Source organism: Solea senegalensis, linkage group LG4, assembly GCF_019176455.1.
Source record: "Solea senegalensis isolate Sse05_10M linkage group LG4, IFAPA_SoseM_1, whole genome shotgun sequence".
NCBI classification, from domain to species: Eukaryota; Metazoa; Chordata; class Actinopteri; order Pleuronectiformes; family Soleidae; genus Solea; species Solea senegalensis.
This window is the reverse complement of record NC_058024.1, coordinates 1,673,345-1,685,895: the sequence shown is the minus strand read 5'-3', so window position 1 is coordinate 1,685,895 and position 12,551 is coordinate 1,673,345. Positions and strand designations below refer to the sequence as shown.

Genomic DNA, 12,551 nt, shown 5'->3' with positions numbered 1-12,551 from the left:
GACTGTGGGAGGAAGCCCGGAGAACTCGGAGAGAACCCACGCACACACGGGGAGAACATGCAAACTCCATGCAGAAAGGCCCTTGTTCCAACCAGGGCTCGAACCTGGGTCTTCTCGCTGCAAGGCGAGAGTGCTAACCACTACACCAACTGTGCAGCCCTAATAGTATCATAATGACTTACTTAAATAAAGAAAAACTAATTTATTAAAGTGCACGAAAAATTAATAGTGTCGTGCATGTCGTTTTTAGCAGTCTTAAGAAATGATACTTAACAGTAACAGTGTTACTATGGTTACTTAAACAACGTCAAATTATCGTCCAACTGTAAAAAAAAAAAAAAAAAAAGAGCACGTTATTAATGTTCAAAAAACCACTGCAACAGCTGTATGGAAGGGCTAAGCCAAATAATGAGCTTATCATACAGCCACCCACAGACTGCCTGCCAAATAATGAGCTGTTCTTTCATATACCAGCAGACTGCCTGCCAAATAATGAGCTGTCCTTTCATCCACCAGCAGACTGACTGCCAAATAATGAGCTTTCTTTCATCCACCAGCAGACTGCCTGCCAAATAATGAGCTGTTCTTTCATCCACCAGCAGACTGACTGCCAAATAATGAGCTGTTCTTTCATCCACCAGCAGACTGACTGTTACTAAAATCGATAAAGCACAGAAACATTCCTGTGTGTGTCAAAGTTTAGCCTGCTAACATTAGCATTTACTATTTTCACACCAGCTGATCAGCTTTGAGCGTCTGGATGATGGCATGAAAGGGGCGGAGCTTTGTCCATATGTTTTATTTTGAGGAGTCAACGATGAATTTGACAAAAATAAAATGTCACATGATAAATGAGGACAAAGATTATTTTCCTTTTTTGAGCATTTTGAGAATAAAGTTGAACTTTTTCATGAATAAAGTACAAACAGTGATAAGAACATTATATATATAATATTATTAGTGATTGACAGACCTTCATATGTATGTTACTGTTGTTTCTGAAAACTTAATTTAAGATATTTCAGACTTATTCTCAACATTTCGACTCAATTCTCATAAATTCATTTATGATTGTTTGTGTTTTTTTGTAAATGCAGGGAACTAATCCTCCTCTGGGACACTGATATCACCTCATGATGTCAGCTCACCTTACATGGGAAGATTCCTGGGAAAGAACGACATGCTGTGTCTCGCAGGCCGACTCCTGGTCCTGTGGGAATGGAAAAGTACAACACAACATTCATCCAGACTGATGGAGAAGAGAAAAACCCACAGAAACATGGGAACGCCTGTGTTTTGTTGACGTGATGAACCTCGTGTTGAGACAGGAAAACTGGGACGAGACAGACTCTAACAGGAGAGAGTCTACGGTGGTCTACAGTGGTCTACGGTGGTCTACGGTGGTCCCTGACGACAAAACACCAAAGAGACAGAGTCCATGTTAAAGTTTACGTTCGCTTAGAGTTTCTTTTTCTTTTTTGTAAAGGCGTTGTGTGGCGACAGGAGACTTGTGTTAGTGAAAACATACAAAAACACACAGCCACTGAACAAAACAATCTACGTCAGTTTAAGTCCACAATTTCTACGTCACATGTTCACGTCTTTATCTCACTGTGAGACAAACAGGAAACTGACGTTTGTAAACCACTCACTCTCCCACACCAAACCCCATAGAGAAAATGAATGATTTTAACATCACACACACAGGAGTTGTTGATCCACTGCTGCCTCCATCACTAAGTTCTAATGTCTGATTTTGTCACTTAGGCTTTAAAAAAAAAGCCGATGCTTGCTTCAGATTGACTTCAGTGACACAAAGTGACCACACGAGGCAGCAGAGGACCAGCAGCTAAAATCACTGATTTTCTCTCTGGGGTTTGGTGTGGGGGAGTGAGTGTGAGATAAACCAGTAAAGAAATGTTATTGATTGATTTATCTGATGTGTCATAGATTTAAGCCGATGACCCAGCTGATTACTTCATCATCATCATCATCATCAGAGACACTGTGCTGCTGGCAACTGTGAAAACGGGTGTGAAGCACTCACATGACCACACTCACATGACCACACTCACATGACCACACCCATCAGTGCAGCTGACAGTAAACACACCAGTGCAGATAAACAAAGCTCAGTTTCATTGATGTTAATGAAGATCTGCTGCCACAGACACACACACAGATACACACAGATACACACACACACAGACAACACACAAACACATATACACACATACACATACACACACAGAGACACATACACATACACATACACACACACACACACACACACATATACACACACAGATACACACACACATACATACAGACACACACAGACACACACAGACACACACAGTTACACACACCGGGGAAGACAATAATACCACTATTCAAATACCCTGTCACAAACAAACAAAAACTTTAACCAGTTCCTCAGAAATGAGGTTCTGCCTCAATAGGACCAGGTTTTGGTCTCCAGGAGGACGACTGGTTTATGACAGAACAGGTTTTTAAGAGGACATGGGCAGGCACACACACACACAGAACAGGAAACCATGATGGGGCGGGGTCTTCTCTGCTTTCTTTTGGCTCTCGACCAATCACGTCGCCCTGTGGTCAGACTTCTGCACAACAGAAATGTTGCCTCTGGCAGCGGACGGAAACTCAAGAGCTGTCGCTGCAGAGATCACAGAGCTGTGTGCAATTCTGTGACCGAGGAGAACACACATCTGACCTTTGATCCCTGATCCTGATCCTGATCCTGATCCTGGTCCTGGTCCTGGTCCTGGTCCTGACCACAGCAGCAGCAGACAAAGTTCTGGTTCTCCTGCAGGTGAGGAACCACTCGTCTCTTGTGTTATTGTTTTTCAGGTGAATTCCTGAGGTCGCACTCAGGTGAAGTGAGTCTCTCACACACACACACACACACACACACAGACACACGCACCCACACGCACACACACACACACACACACACACACACACACACACACACACGCACACACACACACACACGCACACACGCACACACACACACACACACACAGAAGTCTTTACATCAGACAAAAGCTACGTTTCCAGTTTTGTTTTTTTTTGTATCAAAATGATGGCGATTCATGATATTTAAATAAATGTAAAACACATATGCGTTGGATTTTTTAAAAAGGTTTAAAGGGTGCGTTAAATGTCCTTATTCTGACTTTTTATCTCAAATTTATGACTTTATCTGTCATGATTATGGATATTTTAATCTCATCATTAACAAAAGAGCTTTGTTGTCGTGCATCCACTAATAAATCAGAATTATTAGAGAAAACATTCACTGTTGGTGAACTGAGAGAAAGTCAGGGCTTAATTTAATCATCCATTCATCCAACGATCACTTGCTGGCTCCAGAAAATGTCAGAAAATATCGATCAGTGTTTGTCAAACGTATAAAAATATTTGACATTTAAGACATTTAACATGTTAATATTTAACATTTCAGAAGCTGAAAAATGACAGAAAGTAGAAAATATTCACATTTCAGAAGCTGGAAAATAACAGAAAATAGAAAATATTCACATTTAAGAAACTAAAAAATAACAGAAAATAGAAAATATTCACATTTAAGAAGCTGAAAAATGACAGAAAGTAGAAAATATTCACATTTAAGAAGCTGGAAAATGACATTAAGTAGAAAAATATTCACATTTAAGAAACTGAAAAATGACATTAAGTAGAAAATATTCACATTTAAGAAACTGAAAAATAACAGAAAATAGAAAATATTCACATTTAAGAAGCTGAAAATGACAGAAAGTATAAAATATTCACTTTAAAGAAGCTGAAAAATGACAGAAAGTAGAAAATATTCACATTTAAGAAGCTGAAAATAACATCAAATGAAAATATTCACATTTAAGAAACTGAAAATAACAGAAAATAGAAAATATTCACATTTAAGAAGCTGAAAAATAACATCAAAGAAAATATTCACATTTAAGAAACTGAAAAATAACAGAAAAATAGAAAAAATATCACATTTAAGAAGCTGAAAATGACAGAAAGTATAAAATATTCACTTTAAGAAGCTGAAAATGACAGAAAGTAGAAAATATTCACATTTAAGAAGCTGAAAATAAATAACAGAAAATAACAAGAAACTGAAAAATAACAGAAAATAGAAAATATTCACATTTAAGAAGCTGAAAAATAACATCAAATAGAAAATATTCACATTTAAGAAACTGAAAAATAACAGAAAATAGAAAATATTCACATTTAAGAAGCTGAAAATGACAGAAAGTATAAAATATTCACTTTAAAGAAGCTGAAAAATGACAGAAAGTAGAAAATATTCACATTTAAGAAGCTGAAAAATAACATCAAATAGAAAATATTCACATTTAAGAAGCCGCCTCTTTCAGCCGCCTCTTTATTACATATGTATTGTTTGTATATAATTAGACTTTTATTAGAGAACACTAACACACTCTCTTGTCTGTTTCTCAGTTTTCCGTCTTGGACGAGCACAAACTCGTCTTTTTAAAGTAAACAAAGGCAAAGAATTTACCTAATGTGTTGATGTAAAGGAGGTTTCAGTGGGCAGAGTCACTTCTCTGTGGAAAACTTGTCCAAACAAGTCAAGCTTTTTTATCTTCCCTTAACAGCTTTTCTGTCTGTGTTTGTTTCTTTCTTTAGAAAAGCAGCTCAGTCCTTTGAAGAAGAGCGTTTCATAGTCACACATGGTCTGAATTTAACGGCGTCATGGATTCAGTATGAAAAACATGTGTGTCTTTAGAATAGAAATCTTAGATGTGTACCTGCTGAATTCTATTCATATATATATATATATATATATATATACATATACATATATACACACTACCGGTCAAAGGTTTTAGAACACCCCAATTTTTCCAATTTTTTATTGAAATTCAAGCCATTCAAGTCTAATGAATAGCTTGAAATGGTACAAAAGTAAGTAGTGAACTGCTAGAGGTTAAAAAAAGGTGAGGTTACCCAAAACAGAGAAATAATATACATTTCAGAATGGCCTTTTTCAGGGAACAAGAAATGGGTTAACAACTTAGAGCTATTCTGCAGCAATGGAGGTTGATCAAGCCTTGAAAGTTGGTGCTACCAATTCCTACAGGTGTTCCAACATTTCTTTATTACTTACAACCCCCTCTGTCTGCATAAAAGTAGTGTAGAAACACACTGTGGTACCATAACCTTGTGAGCATCATTTGAACAGTATTGTACTGCAGAAAGTAGTGTGTTATCATAACAATGGCAAGAAAAGGGCAATTAACAATGGAAGTGAGACACTCTGACAGACCCAAAGCCACAACAGAATCAGAAGACAAGTTTCTGGAAGTCAACAGCTTCAAGCACAGCTTAATATTGGTCATAGTAAGCAAGTCTCAGTTTCAACTGTGAAGAGAAGACTTAGAGTTGCAGGTTTGAACGGTTGAGTTGCAGCAAGAAAGCTATTGCTAAGACGTCAGAGTACGAAGAAGAGGCTTGCCTGGGCCATGAAACACCGCCAATGGACGACTGAAGACTGGAAGAAGGTGTTATGAACTGATGAATCAAAGTCATCCCGCAGGAGTTTCATACACCGTCGAGTCGGCGGATGGATGGTTCCTCAGTGTGTGACATCAACTGTCAAACATGGAGGAGGAAGCGTGATGGTCTGGGGCTGTTTTTCTTGGATCCAGGGTTGGTGACTTGTACAGAGTGAGAGGCACCCTGAACCAAAGCGGCTACCACAGCATTCTGCAGCGCCATGCAGTAGCCTCTGGTATGCACCTGGTCAGGGGTTCATCCTACAGCAAGATAATGACCCAAAACATACGTCCAAGCTATGCCAGAACTACCTCAGGATGGTAAGCTTGAAAACATGGAGTGGCACAGTCTCCAGACTTAAACCCCATCGAGCTGGTTTGGGATGAACTGGACAGAAGAGTGAAAGCAAAGTAACCTACAAGTGCCACACATTTATGGGAACTTCTGCAACAGAGTTGGGAAGAACTTTTATTTGTTCTGTGCTTTCAGTACAATGAGACATTAAAATGCATCATTTTCAATAAATAACTGGAAAAATTGGGGTGTTCTAAAACGGTTGACCGGTAGTGTTGTTTGTGTGTATATCTATCTATATATATATATATATATATATATATATATATACATTCACTGTATGATCATTATTTTCATCCTCTCTCTCTCTGTCTGTCTGTCTCTGTCTCTCAGAAACCATGAAAGTCGCATCTTTCAACATTCAGAAGTTCGGAAGGAGCAAAGTGTCCGACCCCGATGTTCTCAACATACTGACCAAGGTCTCACACACACACACACACACGCACACACACACACACACACGCATGCACACACACACACACGCACACACACGCACACTATACTAAAAACGCATGTACAGCATCTATGCGATGACATCAAACCTCTAACGTGCGCGTGTAAATTCATTAACTTTCAATTGACAGACGGGTGTCATTGTTCCATTGTTTTAATAAAAATAAATAATTAATAATATTAAATTCAATTATATACTAAATCATTATTTGTACATTGAGATGAGCATTCGCACAGGCTTCTGCTGCGTTCACACGTGGCATGACACTTATCACCCGTCACCCTCATTATTTGGTGTACTCGCAATACGCGTTCCTGTATGCACGTGTAGCACACGCGTGTTTTTCAGTCTTTATGCAGGTGTTGGGGACGCGGTTAAGGCGTTTTAGTATAGTGTGCTGGAATAAAATGCCCCTGATGCACGCACGCACGCACGCACGCACGCACAATTAAGTAAACTTGAAATTTCAAAACAACTTGAAAACATGGTGTCTGTCTCTCTCTCTCTCTGTGTCTGTGTCTCTCTCTCTGTCTGTCTGTCTGCGTGTCTGTCTCTCAGATCGTGTCTCGTTATGACATCATCTTGATTCTTGAAGTTGTCGACATCAGTGGAGAATCTGTAAAAACCTTTGTTGACGCTCTGAACAAGTGAGTCACACTGGTCATGTTCATGTGGGTTAGTTGTTGCTGATGGTTAGTTCTGATTGTGTTGTCAATGTGATCATTATTACTGCACATAAATTACAGGAAGAAAAAACAGGGTTGTTTTGTCTTTGAAGTATGTAAATTTAATAATCATTCATATTGTGTGTGTCAGATACAACAACAAGCATCACTACACTCTGACCATCAGCAGTCGCTTGGGGCGAACGCGTTACAAGGAACAGTTCATGTTCTTGTACAGGTGAGTTCACGGGAGACACACAGCATCACCGCATGTTTGTGTCATGTTTGTAAACATGTGACATTTGTAAACGGGTCATGTTTGTAAACGTGTGACGTTTGTAAATGTGTCATGTTTGTAAACGTGTCATGTTTGTGAACGTGTCATGTTTGTGAACGTGTGACGTTTGTAAATGTGTCATGTTTGTAAACGTGTAATGTTTGTAAAAGTGTCATGTTTGTAAACATGTGACATTTGTAAACGTGTGATGTTTGTAAATGTGTGACGTATGTAAACGGGTCATGTTTGTAAACGGGTCATGTTTATAAACGTTTCATGTTTGTAAAAGTGTCATGTTTGTGAACGTGTCATGTTTGTAAACGTGACATTTGTAAACGTGTGACGTTTGTAAATGTGTGATGTTTATAAACGTTTTTTAGGGACGACATGGTCGATCTCGTGGGCTCGTATCAGTTTGACGATGAGCTGATGGAGGGAGGGGACGTTTTCGCCCGAGACCCCTACATTCTGCGATTCAGATGTCTCAACACAGGTGGAAACATGTAAAAACAAAACAATTAATATGACATTGTCAGGTGGGACACAGCTCACTGAATGTACGTGTGTGTGTGTCACAGTGCTGCAGGACCTTGTGCTGATCCCCGTTCACACCAAACCAGAAGACTCGGAGAAGGAGCTGGACGAGCTGTACGATGTTTTCCTGCACATTAAGCAAAAGTGGCACACTGATGTAAGAGGTGACATCATCGGTGACAGCTCAGATTACAGGGGGAAAAAAGCTCTTTTACTGTGAGATAAATAGTATAAAACTCATACTCATTGATCTAACATGTCATAGATTTAAACTGATGTAGGTTTTTATGAAGTCAGGCTTTGTTGGCTGAAATTGTCGATGGTTAAGATGACTGAACGGTCTGCACACCTGAGAGAATCTTCGTTTTCCTCCTGTGTCTCCAGAACGTCATGATCCTGGGCGACTTCAACGCCGACGGCTCGTATGTCTCCAAGAGAGCGATGAAGGACATCCGGATACGTAACGACAAGAACTTCCACTGGCTGATCAGCGATGACGTTGACACCACGGCCAGCACCGGCAACAACCACACCTACGACAGGTACCAGTGGTGTGAACCGGGGTGGGGGGGAGGGGGGGGCAAAAGTGGTGCGCTATTTGGAGCCAAGAATGTGCTAAACTGTCCACTTGGGTGAAAAAAACACACTAAACTCCAGAAGACTATTAAGACAAAGATATACTATGAAACATTACTGTTGCAATGATTTTTATGTTGGGCACTTTGTTGATCTATATTGAGCCAGAACTGTATCTCACAGAACCAGGATTATCTAAAATGGTGTTAAAATGCACTAGAATACAGGAAATGGCATCTACTTAACTGAAAATGTTCAGAGGAAGGAGCCCCAGACCCCCCAGGGTTTTATATCCTTCATACATGAATACTGGAATCTGCACAGTTCTCGTGGATGCGGATCCTAACTACAAACTAACTTGACTAGTCTGTCTATTCAATTCAATTCAATTCAATTTTATTTGTATATCGCCAAATCATAACATACACTATCTCAAGGCACTGTACATAGACAACATCAAAGAGAGCAGAGAACCCCAACAGTTCACACAATGAATCTGTCTAGTGAGTGGAAAACAGTAGTCATGAGTTCACAACTTCTTATAGAAATGATTCTAATCCCGTTTTTAAAAAGCCAGAAAATTACGCTATTAAGCATATTTAGAGTTCTTTATTCTAAAGTGATAGGGTTTTTTTGACACTGTCAGAAAAACACTAAAATCTACGCCAGCTCTTCAGAACACGTTTACGTCTTTATCTCACTGTTAGACAGACTTTTACTTGTGTAAACTAAAGTTTGTAAAGCCCTCACTCTCCCACACCAAAGTCCATAGAGAAAATCTAAAACATCACACACACACGAGTTGTTGATCCACTGCTGCCTCCATTGCTAAGTTCAAATATCTAATTTTGTGAATTTGGCATTAGAATATTTATGTTCAGACTTATTTTAGTGACACAAAGTGACCACACGAGGCAGCAGAGGACCAGCAGCTCCTATGTCCCTGCAGCTAAAATCACTGATATTCTCTATGAGATTTGGTGTGGGAGAGTGAGTGCTTTACAAACTTCAGTCATTCTAACAGTGAGGTGAAGACGTGAACGACGTCTTCTGAAGATATTGTGGGATAAAGCTGACAAAAGCGCCGCACTATCTACCTGAACTATCACTTTATGTCCTGTAGGTGGAACTAGTGAGACTGTACATTTTATGTGTTTTAACGTCTCAGGGTCTTCTTCCAGGTAAAAAAAAATAAAAGGTTTAATAAAAATAAAATAGGCTGAGCCAAGTGATTGATGAAGATTTTTTCACTCTTATTTTTGTCTATTATTGTCTGGATGTTGTTAGTTTTGGGATTATATTTCCTCGTCCATTTGTTTTGTGAGCGTCTGTAAGAAAGCGACTCTCGTCTGTTCAGGATCGTGGTTTATGGAGATGACGTTCTTCAGGCTGTTGTACCAAACTCTGCCAAACCTTTCAACTTCCAGAAGGCGTACGGACTCACTGAGGAGCAGGTCAGGTCTTCATTCACACACAGTGTTTGTTTTTTCTTTCAGCTTCTTAAATGTGAATATTTTCTACTTTCTGTTATTTTCAGCTTCTTAAATGTGAATAGTTTCTACTTTCTGTCATTTTCAGCTTCTTAAATGTGAATATTTTCTACTTTCTGTTATTTTCAGCTTCTTAAATGTAAATATTTTCTAAAACTCTAACGGTTTGTCTTTCAGGCTCTGAAAGTGAGCGACCATTATCCTGTGGAAGTGGAGCTAAAATCCGACGAAGACGATGGTAAGACGATGGTAACACTTTTCTACTCTTTTTTTTGTCATTAACATCTTTGATATTTCCTGTCACAATATTCATCAATATTAAATGTCATGTCATGTGTGACATCATGAAGCGAAACAGAAGAATTTGACTAAGTTTTAAGTGACATTACAGATCCTTAAATTCCACATGACATGAAAATCAGCGTCATATTGTGACATGTGTATGATTTTAACATTAAATATTTGTCATTTTAACAGTTTAAGTATCACTTATACAAAATTTAAAAAAGATTCTACGCAACACAAACACAAACTCGTGACTTGTAAAGCCGTTGTTTTGGGTGAAACTGAATCATTAGTTGACAGAATGGTTCAGTCCTTCAGTCACTGAACTGAAATACCACTGAACGTGGTCACGATCGCTAAATCCACCAGACTCCTCTGTTAAACACATTTGCTTTGCTAAATGTTGCAGATTAACGTTAATGTTTTCACGAATTTAGTCTTTTTAACTTTGATCAGTTGGACATTGTTGTCTTTGATTCTTGTGTCGGACGTCGAGCTCATGACTCTTCAGAGACGACACTGACCAATCGGAGGGATTAGGGATTATAATTAGATTTTGCAATTATAATTAGATTTTGCAATTATAAGTAGATTTTGCAATTATAAGTAGATTTTGGAATTATAAATAGATTTTGGAATTATAAGTAGATTTTGGAATTATTAGATTTCGGAACTATAAACAGATTTTGGGTATTTTATAATGTAGTTTTTTGAGTAGATTTTAAATTTTAAGTAGATTTTGGAATTATAAGTAGATTTTGGAATTATAAGTAGATTTTGGAATTTTAAGTAGATTTTGGAATTATAAGTAGATTTTGGTATGTTAAGCAGATTTTGGAATTTTAAGTAGATTTTGGAATTTTAAGTAGATTTTGGAATTATAAGTAGATTTTGGTATGTTAAGCAGATTTTGGAATTTTAAGTAGATTTTTCTCATGACTCTTCAGTGACGACACTCTCTGACCAATCAGAGGCCGTCAGTCTGACGTCACATTTCAGTATGAGCTGAACCTCGTCAGAGCAGCTACCAGGTTCTATCACTGACAGAGCACAGAAACAAGAACCAGAGTCAAGTCGAGCTCCAATGTATAACAAACTGTATAATGGAAAAGCGCAATTTGTCAACATGCATCTGCTGAGAAAAAGGTTGTTGTACGAGTTAAAGTCATTGACAGCTGGTAACTATTTCAGAGCAACCATCAGAGACGGCGGCAGTGGCTGCTGCTGCTCTGAGACTTTTGCACTGCACATTGTTCTGCTATGGCATTTGAACCAGTTACCTGATTTATTGTTGTGGCTGATTGGTGTAAAGGCAGGTGCACTTGGTGCTGTTTTGCATGCAAGATAAAGCCCACGGAAACTCCAGCCAGAACCTCCTCCAAAGGAGACACAGGAGAGTAGAGGGGAGAGAAGTTGATACTGCAAGAGGTGAATTTAAGTTTATTGTTAAAACAAACATAAATGTGAACACAAACAAATGAATCCCAAAAAGAAAAATGCTACTTCCATAAGCATTAAAAAGTGAGATGTAGTAAGTGTTAGGTACAGACACAGTCACTGCAGACTGTGCTGTGGGCGCCACCTGCTGTCGAAGCCTGAGACAGACAGGCACACTTTGAATGGAAACATGGCTGCCGGCTAAGATGTTGGCCTCTTAATAAAAGACACGGCAAACAAAATCTGTCAGTTTAGGAGATTTTAGCTGTGGGGACACAGGAGCTGCTGGTCCTCTGCTGCCTCGTGTGGTCACTTTGTGTCACTGAGGTCAAGCTGGACAAAGGATTTCAAACACTGAAGTGACAAAATAAGACATTAGAACCGAGTGATGGAGGCAGCAGTGGATCAACAACTCTTGTGTGTGATGTTAAAATCACTGATTTTCTCACTACGTTCAAATGTCTTATTTCAAATGTCTTAAAATCGTTTGTTCAGATTAACCTTAGTTGCACAAAGTTGTAACATTATTGTAAGTCGCTTTGGATAAAAGCGTCTGCTAAATGACATGTAATGTAATGTAACAAAGTGATAATAAAGTCGTCTGTCTGTCTGTTTGTCTGACCACACGAGGTAGCAGACGACTAGCAGCTCCTGTGTCCCTGCAAGCTAAAATCACTGATTGTCTCTATAGGGTTTGGTGTGGGAGAGTGAGTGGTTTACAAACTTCTGGCATTTTGCGATGTGAGGCAAAAATGAGTTCTTCCTTGTGTCTGGCAGCCATGTTCTCACAGCACTGTCAGCTTTGACCACAGTGTCAGTACCTCATCAGAACACTTCAAAATGAGCAGTCCTTTTCACCACTTGATTGTTACTCTCTCTCATGCAGGTGTGAAAAAGCAGCGGCAGCCTCGGTCTGTGCCTCT

General features: G+C 39.0%; 1 protein-coding gene across 2 annotated transcripts in view; it reads left to right on the top strand.

Moving 5' to 3' along the window:
- Positions 1-2,634: 2,634 nt before the first annotated feature.
- Positions 2,635-12,551, top strand: part of dnase1l4.1 (deoxyribonuclease 1 like 4, tandem duplicate 1) — a 10,261-nt gene continuing 344 nt past the window's right edge. The window contains exons 1-11 of one of the 2 annotated variants that reach the window (XM_044023493.1): positions 2,635-2,836; positions 6,244-6,329; positions 6,923-7,011; positions 7,181-7,267; positions 7,687-7,799; positions 7,885-7,997; positions 8,225-8,382; positions 9,774-9,870; positions 10,084-10,144; positions 11,504-11,619; positions 12,515-12,551. The exon at positions 12,515-12,551 is cut by the window's right edge and continues 29 nt beyond it. In XM_044023493.1, the coding sequence (XP_043879428.1) occupies positions 6,249-6,329; positions 6,923-7,011; positions 7,181-7,267; positions 7,687-7,799; positions 7,885-7,997; positions 8,225-8,382; positions 9,774-9,870; positions 10,084-10,144; positions 11,504-11,592 (888 nt within the window). In that variant the 5' untranslated portion in view covers positions 2,635-2,836; positions 6,244-6,248 and the 3' untranslated portion in view covers positions 11,593-11,619; positions 12,515-12,551. The remainder of the gene's footprint in view (positions 2,837-6,243; positions 6,330-6,922; positions 7,012-7,180; positions 7,268-7,686; positions 7,800-7,884; positions 7,998-8,224; positions 8,383-9,773; positions 9,871-10,083; positions 10,145-11,503; positions 11,620-12,514) is intronic. The other variant, XM_044023492.1, reaches the window with a different exon arrangement.